Below are 16,492 nucleotides of genomic sequence, written 5' to 3' on the forward strand. Positions count from 1 at the left end.
GCTGTATATACCGTCAATAAAGTGTGATTGTAATTATCATTGTTGCATTTCTACTAGGTTAATTATATATATTATTATTTAGTAAATTTAATATAATACTTTTTTTTATTTAGAGAGGAGCTACGGCTTTCTACTTGATGAAAAAGGTCTCCCTTTTAACTTGATATTTAATTAAAGTCTAATTGGTTGTTACCACTTGAGAAGTTGGGTGGGCCGAAGGTTGTCCAGGATATAAATATATACATATATACGTAAGTGCACATTATAACATCAATTCCGATGTCGTCCAGTGGTTAGGATATCTGGCTTTCACCCAGGGGATCCGGGTTCGATTCCCGGCATCGGAAAATTGTTTTTTCTTAAACAAAAATATTTGATCTGGGCATTAATTTTTGCTTTTTCAAAATATACTTCATTCTAATTTTATACCAGTCGAATTTTGTCACCTCTATACTTGTAAAGAAAACAAACACAATCAAAACAATACACTTTAAACAGTAAATACAGAACCGAATTCTCTTCCAATTCCAACGGCCTTTTCATGCCATTTTCAAGCTCTCAAACAATTCCCAAATCATTCCTTTTGTTTTCTTGTCTTATTTGCTACCCAGAAATTCCTTATTTCCAAACTTGAGTTCTTTTTTAATCAACAATTCCAGGAGTTTACTTGTTTCATAAACACCATTTATCTTCCCCTAAATCCATCTCAAGCTATTCCTAAACCATTCCTCTTGTTTACTTGTTCCTAATTACCCAACAATCCATCGTTTCCAAACTTTAGATTCTCTGTTTTTAATCAACAATTCTAGCAGCCCTTTCACTCCAGAAAACACCATTTTTTATTCCTCAAATTCATTCTAAACCGGTCCACTTGAGTCCAATTCGACTAATTATGTTTTTGGTTGATCATTAGCCTCATTTTCACTCTGAATTCATCGTTTTATTCGGTTATGTAGTTGCTGCCCTGTTTTGGTTTTCACAATTAATTCCATTCTAGTCAATTTTCGAGCAACCACTCATTCATTCAGGCACCCCGTAGTCTCAACTTGCAATCTCACGGTAACGGACAACCTCAACACCGACTATTAGGCGTCAAAGCGACCACACGGTTTTGCTAAATCTGCTTATAATTTCTGTCTATGTTTTATCACATTTAATTCCGTATAAGTTCATATTTATTTTAAGCTTGAGATAGAATTATTCTCCATCTGATGAGATAGATTTATTCTCCATTTGATAAGTTATTTTGGTTTGCAACCGTTTCCATTTCTTTCCAATTATAACCAAGAACATTATACATATAAAGAAAAAAAATTAAAAAAACCTATTTATGTGTCGCTTTTTATTCTCGATCTAGCAAACTGTTTAATCTAATCAAACTTATGTTCAAGTGCAATTAGGAACCGAATGGAGGTTATTTTTCTCAATCCTTGCATTTTCCATCCAATCATCACGATCCATTAGAAATTAAGTTATTAGTCGCATATTTCTATTCGTTTTCATAAACATATTTTGAGAATCCACTTTTCTAGCACGCCAGCACACATCTCACACGAGCCAAGGTTGAAAATTAGCATTATTTGTAAAATATCGCTAATAATTTTTTGCACGTTCAGTGGGACCGGTTTTTCACATTGCTGGTTCGTTTTTGCTAAACTGTTTTAACGCTTCTATTTAATGTCGTGTGTTAATCATTTTTCGTATCCAGCCTCAAAAATATTTTCCATAGGTCATTTTCTATTCCATCTACTAGCTTTATCAAGTCTATTGACTATTTTTGTTTTTGTGGCTATTGCCAAAAATTCTCATTTCATCAATTCATTTTGTTTGATAATCTTTTGGGCTCTGTTTTTCACACGGATTATCATCTATTCTCTTTGGTGTGTTGTCCCTTTGATCCGACTTCTATCCACTACCCGTTTTCACATATTCGGTCAACTTGATGCTTTTGTCAAATTGCATCTCGAATTAATGTGTCTAGATTCTGATTTATACTTCGATTGATTGTTGTTAATGTTGTTGGGATCTCTTGCGCATCTCCCTATAATGACCAAATTTTACACTCTCTTGTTGAACATCACCCTATAATGACCAAACCTTACACATGATATTTCCGTCGCTAGAAAGCTGTTTACAATTAAATCTTTTGAAAAGAGACACTCTTTAATATCCTCCATAGTTAGAATGTTTATATTGAGACTGATTCATTAAATACAAGTCACAGAAACAGAAAACACTAAATTTGGACAGTCTCAAGTGCTACAATCCCTTTCTGGTAGCACTCATAATTGATAGCACCGTAGTTGTTGACATTTCTGTACAATCTTGGTCTTTCCTCATTCACCAAAGCATCAACTGGTCCAATTTCCATTTCAGGCTCTGGTTCATGGAAAGCAGCCAAAGATATCCTCATCCTTTCTGTGTTTGTCACCACTCTATGCATTGGGCTTTTGAATATTCCATTACTCATTATCTGCATTTGATCTCCAAGATTGACAACAAGAGCATGAGGAAGTACAGGAACTTGAACCCAGTTGTCATTTACTAAAACTTGAAGACCTTCAACTAGGTTGTCTTGTAAGAGAATTGTAATGCGTGATCTATCAGTATGAGGTTTAACACCAAGAACCAAATCAGGCCTTGAACACTTGGGATAAAAATTGAATCTTGCTTGCATTAGTGATCGCTCCCCAAATTGCCTTGAAAAGCTATTTTCTTCCACATTTAGTGACTTTGCCATCGCCTTATACAGAATATCCATTATTGACTTTATTTTCTCAGCATATTCCTGCAATGTGTCACTGTCAACAAACAAATCAGAACCTTATTTTATTATAGTTATAAAATAACTGCATCCCTTGGTAACGATAGATACTAAACTGCATCCCCTTGGCATGATTGGTTTTGATTTTAGGTTTCAATTTAATCAATAACTTGATTTTTTTCCTAATCAGTTAAAAACATAATGCTTCTTTATCCCCAAATATTAGGTACAGATTTACATTTTTGAAGTCCCATGAAATAGTAATTAATTTTTTTAATATAGCCTTATTTTGAAATTACTAAGTTAACAATATTACTGCACATGGTCAATTAATAAACCCATTAAATTAAATTCGATAAGTTAACTATTTTTTCGGTTTAGAAAATGCTAATTATATACTAGTCCATTTTATTTGGTTAGCCACTATTCGGTATATTTTATAATTTCTTAATAGTTAAAGGACGTATAATTATTTAAATATGATCATAAATTAATATAATGACATAATAACACAAAGCCATAAACATAATAAATTATTGAAAATAACATTATAAACATATAGTCTAAAAATAAATAAATTATTAGTAACTATTGCCCATAAAATAAAAAATTTATTTTTTAGTTTTATGTAAATAAAAAAAAATATAATATAAAAAAAAGTAAAGTTTAAATTTTTTTTTACCTCACACGACATGTGGCTAATCCACACACCATGTGAGTGATGCGTATTTTTTTGCAACTAAGGCAAAAGCCACCCACACGACGTTTGTGTGCAATCTAAAGCCTCTGTTAGAAATTGACCATTTCAAACGTCGTGTGGAGTATTAAAACGATGAGTAATGAGTACGTGAAAGAAGCCACAAGGCGTGTGGTTTAGTCCACACGTCGGGATGTCTCAACGAGCCAACGACTAAGCCAACGATACATTTTTGGAGACTGACATCATTTAAACATGTGAAAAAAGTTACCCACCGTCCACTACTCATTAACCCATGAATCATGGAAGAGTAGCAAGTAATGGAAGCAAAATTAGGAGAAATGACATGAATGCAAATAATGGGAAGAAAATGAGAGTGAATCAAGGAAGGTGGGCAACATGCACAACTATTTATTCTAAAAATTATATAAATAAGAGTAAAAGAACATCCCAAAGTCCAACCAACCAAACAAAAACACATAAACTATGTCCAATTTCTCTAAACTTTTCCATTGTTATTCTTAGTTTCCAGCTCTAATTTCACTTCATAAACTCATTTTTAGCATCAATTTACTCTTTAACAACCCATTTCGCAAGTTCTTATTGTTCGATTATCAATCCCAAGTCCAAAAGTTATCATTCTCATAGCTTAAATTTTATCAAAATCATTTGTTGTCCATTTTCCTACATTCTGTTCAACAAATTTGTTTTCACATTTCAGACCTTTTACGTCATGATTCATTTATCAATTCTTATACAAACTCATTCCTAACATCCTAAATTTCATTTTATGGTTTCGTTTCGCCTCATTTCGTGTCCGGAAGCTCGTTTTACAAGCTATATTCTTTGTACCCCAAATCGTTTTACACAATCTACCCTCCTTTTATACATTCTGTCTACCTATTTCATTTTCACATTTCAAACCGCTTACGTCTCGTTTTTGTCCTCAAATTTTTCACAAACTTGTTCCTAACATCCTGAAATTGCTTTTAGGCTTTCATTTTACCTCATTTCATTCCAGAAACTCATTTTACAAGCCCTTCTTTGGATCTCAATTTATTTTACATAATTTGCCAGCTTTTATAAATACGATGTTGCTTTTACATTCCTAGACCCTTAAATTCGTTTCTAACCCCGATTCTTACACACACTCATTCCCGACATCCTAATTCCATTTTAGGCTCTTACTTCGCTTCATTTCGTGTCCAAAAAATCCGTTTACAAGCCATCCAAAGTCAAACCCAAATTCTGACCAAATATGCTCAAATTTAGTTACACTCCCCATTTTCAATCCGTTCAATCCAGAAACCCGTAAACGAAGTCATTCCCGCTCTTTACCATCCGCTCAAAGTGCTCGTAGTGTTCATGGATCCAAAGCCGAACATAGTTCAACACCTCACCGAGATAGTTTGTTATTTGAATTTCTAATTTCATTTCCTTTGTTGTAATTAATGCAATTCAATTCTTGCATATATTATTGATTTGTTTACATTTAATTTTGCAATTACTTAGCTATATATTGATAGAGGTTCATTTCAATTGTAATTATTTGACGGTAATATTTGTACTCAGACTCGTTTATTATCAATAAAAATAGCAAATTTTTCAACAAATCTCGTGTTAATTTCGCACTTATATTTCCATTACATATCCACTGTAGCTTAAAATAATTTTACAAAGTTTCTACAACGGCGCTAGGAATCCAAGAGAGACTTTTTCAATTCTTATGTCCTCGTAAATCGTTTCGATTAGATTTCAAATTTTGGCGTACAAACCCATAAACTTAACCCATATTAATTGAGAATTAATTTCTCTAGTACACCTGTACCCAAACCACATGTGACAAGGTTGAAATTTGCATTATTACAAAAATATCACTAACAATAACAAATATTATCTACAATTTAAAAAAAAAAAACATTCTCAAAATTGGTATCCAAACCCTTGATATTCCAATTTGCAAATGTGGATTACTATACTTAGCCTAGGTTTCCCACACTTAGCCTATTGCAAAGACTAAAGTACCTTTTCATCAAATTTCAAAATTCTCAAATCCTCTTAAACAAGCTAATCTCTCTTTAATCTAATTTGGACTAATTTATTTACGGTTCTATTTACTGAAATCGGATTTTTTTGAAAAAATCTGATTTCTGTGTCGGGGCGTATGAATAGTAGTATTAGATTGCAATTGTTCGGAAGGTTACTTTTGTGGCAGCTGTATATTGGATTTGGAGAGACCGCAATCAGTAGTATTTTACTGGTGAGAGGTTTTGTTCTAAGAGAGTGATTAAGCATATAAATAGTAGTGTTAGATTGCAATTGTTGTATAGGAAGAAGATGAGGGATAGGAAGAATTATGTTTGGGATAATTGGTCTAAGTAAGAGCTTTGCATATTTTGTGTTTCTAGGTTTTGGCGCAGGGATAGAGAGAAGGTTGCTGGAAATATGACTAATGTAATTGTTTTTGGTGGGTATGGTTTAATAATATCATATATTCTATAAAAAAAAAATGTATTAGGTTTTGAAAAAATAAAAAAATATTGTAACATAACCATTATTCTTAAATGAAAACCATATACTAGTTCAACAATTTTGATTAACCAAATTTTCAGTTCGGTTTCGAATTTTTTTTTTTTTTTGTTGCTTGGATTTTTTACCCTAATTAACAATAGATAAATTGATTTATTCATCAAATCACTTCACTAATTCATGGATTAATAATACTTAATGGTTTTTTATTCACTGTAGATCATATTGTGACTATATTCGTGGATGCATGGAGTGATTACATATCAATCTCTATGATTCATTAAATTTAGGTAAAAAAAAAAGTTCAGATCTATGCTTTTTATTACATATGATTAAATTTAGGTAAAAAAAAAAAATCAGATCTATGCTTTTTATTACATATCAAGTTGTGGCCTTCAAGCGGTTGTTGACAGCAGTGGCAGAGCCAAGAATTGACAGTTGAGGTGGCTAATTTTAGTCCGACTATTGGGAGTAATTTTTCGAAGTCCAGCCCGTTATGGCTGGGCAAAATTTTTTAAGCTTCCAACACAATGAAACTTTATCTTTTGGTATGTTAGCTAAAAATTATAATATTTTCACACTTTTTTTTTATTTTTAGCTAGAAATTGTTTATATTTTTCATAAAATTTAATTTAAAAATTAAGTTAATTGAGTCTCAAAAGTAAAAAATTGATTTTTTACAGATAATAAATTCTTAAAAAAATAGATATAATAAAAATAAGTTCAAATAAAACAATAAAGAGTCCAATTGAAAAAATCAAGTTCAAATAAAACAAAAAATGAGTTTGGTGTGGTTTGAAATCATACCTCTCACTTTAAAACAAAACTCTTAACCAACTTAACCATTTTAAACTATTGAAATAATACTACATAAATTAAATATATACCAATATTAGAGGGCTACACGAGATAAAACTAAAAATACTCAAGGACGGAGACGGTGGCTGGGGGGCTTCGGCCCTGGGCTCTGGGCTGGGCTCCGCCCCTGATAAGCGGTATTCTTTATGGTAATTTTTTGTACAGTAATTTTTTGTAGAGAAGAAGATAAATTTTAGCAGATCCTATAATTCTAAAAAAAAACCATTTAATAATCATTTAACTATTAGATTTTTTGTTTATAAAAAAAACTAATTAGATATTTATTTTATTTCTGTGCTTAAAAAAACTAATTGAATTTTTAATAGATGTCATTTTATTATTGGGCAGAACATACCACGTCAGATTTTGAAATGGTATGCCACAGCACATGGTATAATTTCTCCTATTTCTAAAATACCAATACTTTTCCAATACCTTCTTTTTTTTTTTTTGTTCAAACTATTTCATTTTCTTTTGGTTTGTCTTTTTCTTAATCATGTCTTTTCTTCTAACTTTTTCTTCACTGTCGGGCTTTTTCAATTTTTATTTTTAATAAAATTGTATAATTATATCAGAAATCGACAAGCCTAATCTGAATGTAGACCAGGGGCCTTGAGTTTTTCAATCCATAAAATGGTACAAAATGCTAGGAAATAACCTTATTTTCCATGTCAATAATTATAAAATAATTTTTGAATCATAAATAAATATTATAATTATTGTGATAACAAAATATGGTTCATTAGGCTTGCTATGTCGATACAATAATTTCATCTACTGACAGTATTGGTTACTGTATCCAATACTGCCTAATATTATCCCTATATTCTATATTCAGTCCCGTTCAATTGCACCCTTGATGACCAACTCCTGTTTGGACCTTCACCGTTTGATTTCATCCTACTATAATCCTATGGCCATAACATTACTTAATTTAATATTAGATAACATATATTTTATTATTATTTTAATGTATAACCCCTAAAAGTAAGCGACCTGTTTTTGATAGGAGACTGACAAAAGAAAAAAAAAAGTGAACGTTGGAGAAGAAACGAGAGAAGTCTTCGATTCCTGCTGCACAAGTCTTCAATTCCTTCTTCTTTGTTGAAATCGATTCCTTTAATCAGTAGGATATGGAAGACTTTATGCTTTTGTAAGAAGAAGTAGGATATGGATGATCTTCAATTCTTTCTTCTTTGTTGAATTGGATTCCTTTAATCAGTAGGATATGGAAGTTTCTTCTTCTTCGACTTCGCCTCAACATTCATGCTTTTCTTCTTTTATAATTAAAAGCCTGTTAACCTATAAAAACAAACTACCGCTTGATCAGTAGGATATAGAGGAATCTTCTTCTTCGACTTTGCTGGGAAATTAACGTTTTTCTTCTTTCGTAATTAAACGCCTATTGATCTATGAACAAATAAGTTCTGCTTGGTCGGTAGGACACATACATAAATTGGTGAAACTGCAGCAGCTTCCAAATTCAAGGTACAATCTGTTTGAATTATTTTTGTCTCTTGAAGAAAGAAGTTCAATTGCATAAAAAACATAATTACCCAGCTCTGACCTTTATCTATATATATAATTAATAAGGCTGCAACTCTACTACTAGATTAATTCACTTACTCTACTTTCTTTGTGAATTGCAATGTAGCTTTCAATCTTTACCAAAAAAAAAAAATTAAAAAAGGAAAATAGTCTCCTACTCCTTGTGATAATAACTTTATGTGAAGGGAATTCCCAACAATAGAATTAAAGTCTTAATTTTAATTTAAAATCTTAAAATGCTAATTTTGAGGGTGCCTCTATGATTAGTAACTCTTTTTTTCCTAATTTAGAGTCTTTCTTTTCAATGGTGGTGCAAATTAATGGATTTATTAGAATTAGAAAATCTGGTTTGATATAAAGTGTTCTTGTATAATCCTTCCATAATTATGAACAGCACAGAAAAAACAAAAATTGTTCTATATACATCTTACCATTCATAATTGCTTTGACTTATTTTTTGTTTTCCGTTTGAGCATAGTGTTTATTTCTAAATTTTCATTATTTTCCTAATACTCCTTTTATTCAATAGAAACTATTGCAGGGAAACTATCGCATTTTTTAATAACTATTTTATTCAATGGAAATCATATCGGAAAAATTGATGTTTCACCAAAAAGAGACTATAAAGATATACATCCCTGATGTTGAAGATAATATGAAACCAAAAGTTGATCAAAAATTCGACTCATTAGATGCAGTGTATAGGTTCTATAATGACTATGCACGTAAGGCTGGATTTGGCGTCAGAAAAAGTAAGGAAAACAAGAAGAATGAAATTGTAACTTGGAAAAGATATGTATGTTTCAAACAAGGCGAGACTGATGAGACATGGAGAAGTAAAAATGAAGTTGAAGAGAGAGACCGCAGGAATATTCGAACAGGTTGCAATGCAAAATTGACCGTAAGCCATGATGGAAGTTGTTATATTGTCAAGACTTTCATAGAGGAACACAATCATCCGCCTACGACACCAAGTAGAGTTCACATATTATCATCACATCCTAAAATGTCAATAGCAAAAAAGAATCTTATACAAGAGCTCAAGAAGGTGGACATTCCATTGTACCAGCAATTCGGATTATTTGAAACACAAGCTGGTGGGCATGAAAATGTCGGTTGCATTGAAAGGTATTTAAGAAATGCGGCCCGAGATGAGAGAGAAAAAGTTAAGGGTCATGATGTAGACATTTTGTATGAGCACTTCAAAGCTGAAAAAGAAAAGGATCCTGATTTCTTTTTTGAATTTGACACTGATGAAGAACAAAGGCTTGTCAGATGTTTTTGGGTTGATTCAATTGCAAAAAGATCATATTCAAACTTCGGCGATGTGGTTGTATTTGATACGACATACAACACTAATCGTTACAAGATGGTTTTTTCTCCTTTTGTAGGCGTGAACCACCATGGGCAAACAACGAGTTTTGGATGTGCATTTTTGAGTGATGAGACTTTTGATTCATTTGTATGGTTGTTGAACACTTGGCTTGCAGCAATGCCTAATGGTCCTCCGCATGTCATTATCACCGACCAAGATCAAGCAATGACAAAGGCAATTGCTAAAGTTTTGCCACGCACATTTCACAGGTATTGTATATGGCATATTCTAAAAAAATTTCCTGAGAAAACTAATGTTTCTTTTATGAAAAACAACTACGAGTCCTTTAAGTCTTGCATATGGGATTCAGAGTGTGAAGAAGAATTTGATAGGAGATGGTACGTGGAATTGGACAGAAGTGATCAAAAAGATAATGAATGGTTGATTAAAATGTACCAGTTGCGTGGAAAGTGGATTCCTGCATATGTCAATAAGTATTTTTAAGCAGGAATGTCAAGTAGCCAGATGGTTGAAACTGAACATGCATTCTTTAAGCGTTATTGTAGTAAAGAAAACAGCTTAATGGATTTTGTCACACGTTTTAATAGGGCACTTGCTCATCAAATGCATGAAGAATTAGTTAAAAATCATAAAGATTTGAATGAGACACCTGTTTTGCAGTTTGGGATGCCAATGGAGAACCAAATGGCTCATTTGTATACTAAAAAGTATTTTCAGTATTTTCAAGTGCAGCTTCATGATGGTAATGGCTATATTGTTGAATTTGTACTAGAGGATGACGTTGCTGGTGTTTACAAGACGAAAAGGGTGCTTGGTAATAATCTTAGAATGCGAACGCTTGTACATAATAAAGTGTCAAACATAGTGACATGCAGTTGTAGAATGTTTGAGTTTGAAGGTATTCCTTGTAGACATATTTTGGCTCTTTTACGAGTGAAACAGATTATGGAGTTGCCAAAAGAGTATATTCTCAAAAGATGGACAAGGTTTTCAAGAGTTCATAAAGAAACATGTCAAAGACAAGATGGTGGAGATAGTTCATTGATAATGAGACACAACAGTATGTTTAAACTTGCTTCTAACTTAATTGATGAGGCTGCTATTTCAATTGAAGGGACCGAATTTGTTAAAAAATCAATTGAAGAGTTGTTGGAGCAAGTTAAAGAATTAAATATTTCTGTTGGGCAATCTTCTATGAAAAGTTTAACCGGAGCTTCACATGAAAATCGTTATCTAGATCCTTATCAAGTGAAGACCAAAGGTAGTGGAAAACGTCTAATGTCATGGAGAGATAGGAAGGGAAAAAATAGACATTGCTCTATTTGTCGAAGTACTAAACATACTAAAAAATCTTGCACATCAGCTAGGTGCGTATTCATATATATTTATACCTTTTTATTATGTTTGGTTAGTTTGCTCAGTTTATATATATTTGCTAGGTCAAAAGTTGTAGAAGCTGACGTTGACAATGCATTCACTCAATAAAGTTATTTGGTTGATGATTTATAGCTTGTAAGTTCTTCTTTCTATCTATAAAACTTATATTAAATTTATTAAATCGATTACTTGGGACCGAACTCTGATTTTTTTTTTTTTTTTGTAGTTGCAGGTAACATAATGGTTGATAATTGAGGATTTTTATGATAAGAAGACCAGATAAACTGTTAAATTTTATTTATGTAACTATTTTTCTTTTAATACTGGTTTTGATATCAATTATGATTAATGACAGCTTATACTAAATGGTTAAGTGACTGCATATTCTAGATGGTGCATAACCTATTTAACTATTTTGCATTTTAGATGATGGCCCATTATTTGTATAAATCACATTTCAATATACTGAGTTTTAAAATTGCCTTATATTTTTTTTTTTTTACAATGATGATGGAGAGTGCTTCATTTAGTTGTTGCATAGATTGAAATGACTAAAAGGTTTGTTCCTCTCTTGTAACAAAAAATGAAGCACTTAAATTTACTATATTTGTCATAATTGTCATAATGAATATTTTGAGAAAAGAATCAGAAATTGCTATTTGTATAATTGACATGAATTTTTTAGTCATTTACTATTTGTTACAAATGACTAAATGGCTCTGATTCTTTTTTAGCCATAAAGCCAAACAAGAAATTACTCAAAAGAATAAGAAAATAGATTTTCAATTTGGTAGTCTGTTTACTACAATGAATAACAACACATTACAAATATGATATTTTTTTTGTTACAAGTACAAACATGATTTAAATCAACTATTACAGCAGCTCAAAAAGAATCAGAGCCTATTGAACTTAAATTTACTATTTGTTACAGTGAATATTTAAAGAAAACTTAGGGGCTCCATCCATCCCCAGCTTCTGAAACACTTGTCCTTCTTGGTCTACTAGCAGGCTGCATCCATCCCCAGCTTCTTGCTTAATTATGTCTTTAACCTCACAAAAAAAAAAAATTGGTAGTCTAGTCCCTCAATTTTGATCTAATGAATCAAGATCAGAGGATTAAAATGCTAATTTATATTCTAATTCCTAATACAGTAATTAAGCAACTCTAGATTTGTAACTAGGCATATTCAATCTAGATTGAAGTTCCATCACCAACCCTCCAAACTATCAAAGCAATAAAAAAAAGCATTTCTCTAGGAAATTGCAACAATTTTCACCATTTTCAAATGAAAATGGCACCTGGTCTTCTGCTGCTTGCAAATAACACAAATGATCTCATTAAGCAAGCAAGCATGTCAAACTGTGCTATATTACATTCTTCGCTGGAAATGGAGACTATGTGAAAGGTGTAGTTGCATTAGCCAAAGGGTCAAGGAAAGTCAAGAGCAAATACCCGCTTGTGGTGGCTATTTTTCCCAATGTGTTGTAGCATCACCAGAAAATATTGGTGAGTCAAGGTTCTACAGTGGAAGAGATTCTCAATGTTTATCCACAGGAGAATCAGACTCAATTTTCTATAGCTTACTATGATGTAATTTCATCAACAATTGACATGAATTTTTTTTCTAAACAAAAAGGAAAAATAATTTCAATCTAGAAATTTTTTCGAGTTCAACAGTAGAAATGGCTTAGTTGCAGGGAAACCCTCACATGTAGGAATTACAGGGGCGACTTCTCCTCTTCTCTTGCATTTTGCATCATCTACCTCCATAAACCTACTATTTTGTCTTCCTCACCGGAGCTAATTGGTTCGTCTTCCTCGCCGGAGCTAATTGGTTCACCGGAGATAAATGGTTCGTCTTCCTCGAAAGTAACGACTGTGACGCATCTTCTCTCTCTGTCTGTTGTTGTGTGATTCTAGGTATTAAAGGAATCGATTTCAACAAAGAAGAAGGAATTGAAGACTTGTGCAGCAGGAATCGAAGACTTCTCTCGTTCCTTCTCCAACGTTCACTTTTTTTTTTTTTTGTCAGTCTCCTATCAAAAACAGGTCGCTTACTTTTAGGGGTTATACATTAAAAAAATAATAAAATATATGTTATCTAATATTAAATTAAGTAATGTTATGGCCATAGGATTATAGTAGGATGAAATCAAACGGTGAAGGTCCAAACAGGAGTTGGTCATCAAGGGTGCAATTGAACGGGACTGTGAGATGGGTATGAGAATACCACCAGAATTTGGTATCTATCATAAAAAAATTTATATATTAAAAATTATTATTATTTTCTAGATGTAAGATGTGGGATTCAAACCTCAACCTTTTGTTCTTCAACCATTGAGTGACCATACTATTAAGCTACTTTATTCTTATTGATTAATGTTCAAATTTGTTCAACTTTTAGATGGATGATTTATTAAATTTATACTTTGTAAAATTTCTAATATTTTTTATTTTTATGTATTGATTCTTTTTTTTTTTGAGCGAAAATGTATTGATTCTTAATGGGTAAGGGTACCCGCGAATTAAATGGAATGAGTATGGGATGCAAAAAATTACTCATTAAGGTAATGGAACGGGTACGGATAATTAAAAAATAGACGGGTAAAGGTTTGATATTGACACTACCTGCGGATACCCCTATCCGTTGTCATCCCTAATTTCATCAGATGAACTCAATTTTACTCAGGATAAATATAAACACAAACATAAGAATCACAATAACTTTGAAAAATTCGGCTTAAATAATAATTAAATTACGAAGAAACCAATTGAATTGGAAGGTTAACTTGATAGTTAAGTTTCGAGAATAGTTTTTTTTCGTTATTATCTCTAGTACTCCTATTGGTATTAATTTATCACTAAAACACAATGAAACTATTCCGAAGCATTAACGGAAAGGTTTTATCAAGTTTTATTTTAGTTTCACACGAATTCAACCAGCTTAACCTTTTGTAAAACTCATGTTGAACTCAATAAAACTAGGGTGAAATTAAAACTAATGTGATATTATTCTTACAACACGCAGTTTTCATGAGGTTACACATGGTTTAATAGGTTTTAATTAAGTTTTATATAAGTTTCAGCCAGTTTCACATTTTATAAGATTTATGTAAAACTCGTGTGAATCTAATTGAAATTATTTTGAAACATTAATACAAATATCTCACTTAAATTTCAACATATTTTAATTGAGTTTCTCATAATTTTCAACCAATTTTATCTTTTTGTGAATCAGAATAAAAATTATATGAAATTGATCGAAACAAAAAAAAACGCGCTCATTTAAGATGCACTATTTTGAAACGTTTCCAATTAAAGGTTGGTTTGACCACTTGTTTTGTTGGTATCTTAGGTACTAAAGTTAGTAATCTTGTAACAAAAGAGGAAATCCTGAGTATTAAGCAAATTTGAAATGAAAACCTATTTTATTGGTGTTTAGGTGAAATCCCCTAGGAAAGTACATTAGATTCAACAACTATTTCAACTTGATATGATAATCTACTAAAACAATGAAGCTGGATGCAGGGAGATATTCAATTTCTTGAAATATAGAAGAAAAAAGAAGTACCTGAAATCAGTAGGTTGTTGTGGCCAAAGATTGAACCTTCTTTGATGTTGAGGAAAAACCCTAAGACTCAGGCGATGAGACCAGTCAAGAACTTGATTTTCTGTAACTACAACATCACTCCCATACCCTTCACTTTCATTGGGAGCTCTACCATATTTTTGTTTTTCTTCAATCGGAAGATCAAAAAATTCATAAGCTATTTCACGGACCTTATCCAGGAATGAACTTGACATCCCATGTCCTACGGCCTACATTATTTTTACTTTTTCAAAACCAGATCCACAACTTCTATGGAAAAATATTTAAAAAAATTTAAAGATACTTAAGTCTGAGATTCAGAACCTGGAAGCAGCCACTTGAGGTGAGAGCCGATCTTAGTATGTTCAGTGCTTGTGCTTCACCGTCGTCGTCGGCAGGCGAAGATTGGGAGAAGAGGCTGATATCGATGATTGGAAATGAAGTTGATGAACATGAGGAAATATATGCAGGTGCATAACTGCATCCTTTCACTATATACTCCGGCGGTGGTTGATCACCGGCGATGGACAAGTCTTCCACAGATTTGGACAGAAATAACTGCTTGTCGGAAACCGGAGACATGGAGTTGGTGATGGTGAAGAAAGATTCAAAGCAGGATAAAGTAAATTATCTTGAAAGCATCGCCCAAACTCCCACAAATTTTATAATACAACCTAGCCATCATCAATTGGATCTATTTTTGTCGTAAAAGCTTACTTTAATTCTTCCAAAAACAAAAAGCTCACTTTATGGAAAGGGAAGGTTTAAGGTCCAAAAATTCCCCTAACGTTTTTTTGTCAGGAGCAATTTTACCCCTAACGTCTAAAATGGTGCAATTTTACTCCTAACGTTGGAAATCAGAAGCAATTTTACCTCTAACGTTGATAAATTGGTTCAATTTGAGAAATAATTGATCAAAATGTCTTCTCGATCATGAATTTTGTCATTTACACTTCACATGTGCGTCATTTTATCAGTAACAGATCGCAAGCATATGTTGGGATGTGAAAAAAATAAAAAAATATACTGTCTTTTTGTACGAACTAGATAAAAAAAATTCAAAAAATTCACCGAATTTATAAATATTAATCTCTAATTCTATTATTAAATTATAAAAAATATGAAATCTTTTTTTTTAACGAATTGTTATACAATTGGTGCAGAATAAGAAATAAAAATATCTGTGTTTTATAATAGTGTCTGAAATTGATCCAATTTATCAACGTTAGGGGTAAAATTGCTCATGGCTTTCAACGTTAGGGGTAAAATGGCACCATTTTAGACGTTGGGGGTAAAATTGTTCCTGACCCAAAACGTTAGGGGTATTTTTGCACCTTAACCCAAAGGAAAATTACAAAACTGAGTTAAATGGTTGACTCATTTACATATTTAGACAAATTATTCAAAATATTACATATCTAAATTATTTATTTGTAACTTTCACAAAATGCCCTGATCGTTTCATCTTCCTCACTTCCTTTATATCGTTTCATCTTCCTCTCTTCCTTTCTTTTTATTATGTGACCGAAGGGATTTTTTCATCATCCTCTTTCTTCTTCCTCTCTTTGTTTCTCTCTTCTTGTGTGAATCGAATGCATCGATCTTCATCTTTCTTCATCTTTATGTTTCTTCTTCCTCTCTTTGTTTCTTTCTTCTTGTGCGAATCGAAGGCATCGATCTTCATCGTTCTTTTACGTTTATCATATGTTTATTGTCGATTTCAATGGCAAAAAGCGGAAAGAATGTAAGTATCTATTGTATTTCTGCGTTCATATTCCTCTCTTTCTAGA

General features: G+C 32.1%; 1 protein-coding gene and 1 non-coding gene across 2 annotated transcripts; one reads left to right on the top strand and one right to left on the bottom strand.

The window, feature by feature from the left end:
• The first annotated feature begins 275 nt into the window (after positions 1–275).
• On the top strand, positions 276–347 carry TRNAE-UUC (transfer RNA glutamic acid (anticodon UUC)). Its single transcript has one exon. It is a non-coding gene; the product is annotated as a tRNA-Glu (tRNA).
• Positions 348–2,236: 1,889 nt separating this feature from the next.
• Positions 2,237–15,402, bottom strand: LOC136202135 (jasmonate-induced oxygenase 4-like). The gene is made up of 3 exons (XM_065992625.1): positions 15,027–15,402; positions 14,685–14,932; positions 2,237–2,801 (listed from the first exon to the last, which is right to left on the bottom strand). The coding sequence occupies exons 1-3, from the start codon at positions 15,282–15,284 to the stop codon at positions 2,237–2,239; spliced, it is 1,071 nt and encodes a 356-aa protein (XP_065848697.1). The 5' UTR covers positions 15,285–15,402.
• Positions 15,403–16,492: the final 1,090 nt, after the last annotated feature.

Source organism: Euphorbia lathyris, chromosome 8 (genome assembly GCF_963576675.1).
Source record: "Euphorbia lathyris chromosome 8, ddEupLath1.1, whole genome shotgun sequence".
In the NCBI taxonomy this organism is placed as follows: Eukaryota; Viridiplantae; Streptophyta; class Magnoliopsida; order Malpighiales; family Euphorbiaceae; genus Euphorbia; species Euphorbia lathyris.

Bases quoted from the DNA above. Each gene is read 5' to 3' on its own strand.
- LOC136202135 (XM_065992625.1), bottom strand. From the start codon at position 15,284: ATGTCTCCGGTTTCCGACAAGCAGTTATTTCTGTCCAAATCTGTGGAA. The intron at 14,933-15,026 runs GTTCTGAATCTC...AAAATAATGTAG, and splicing joins CCTCAAGTGGCTGCTTCCAG to GCCGTAGGACATGGGATGTC. The intron at 2,802-14,684 runs GTACTTCTTTTT...GTTTGTTGACAG, and splicing joins CAACAACCTACTGATTTCAG to TGACACATTGCAGGAATATG.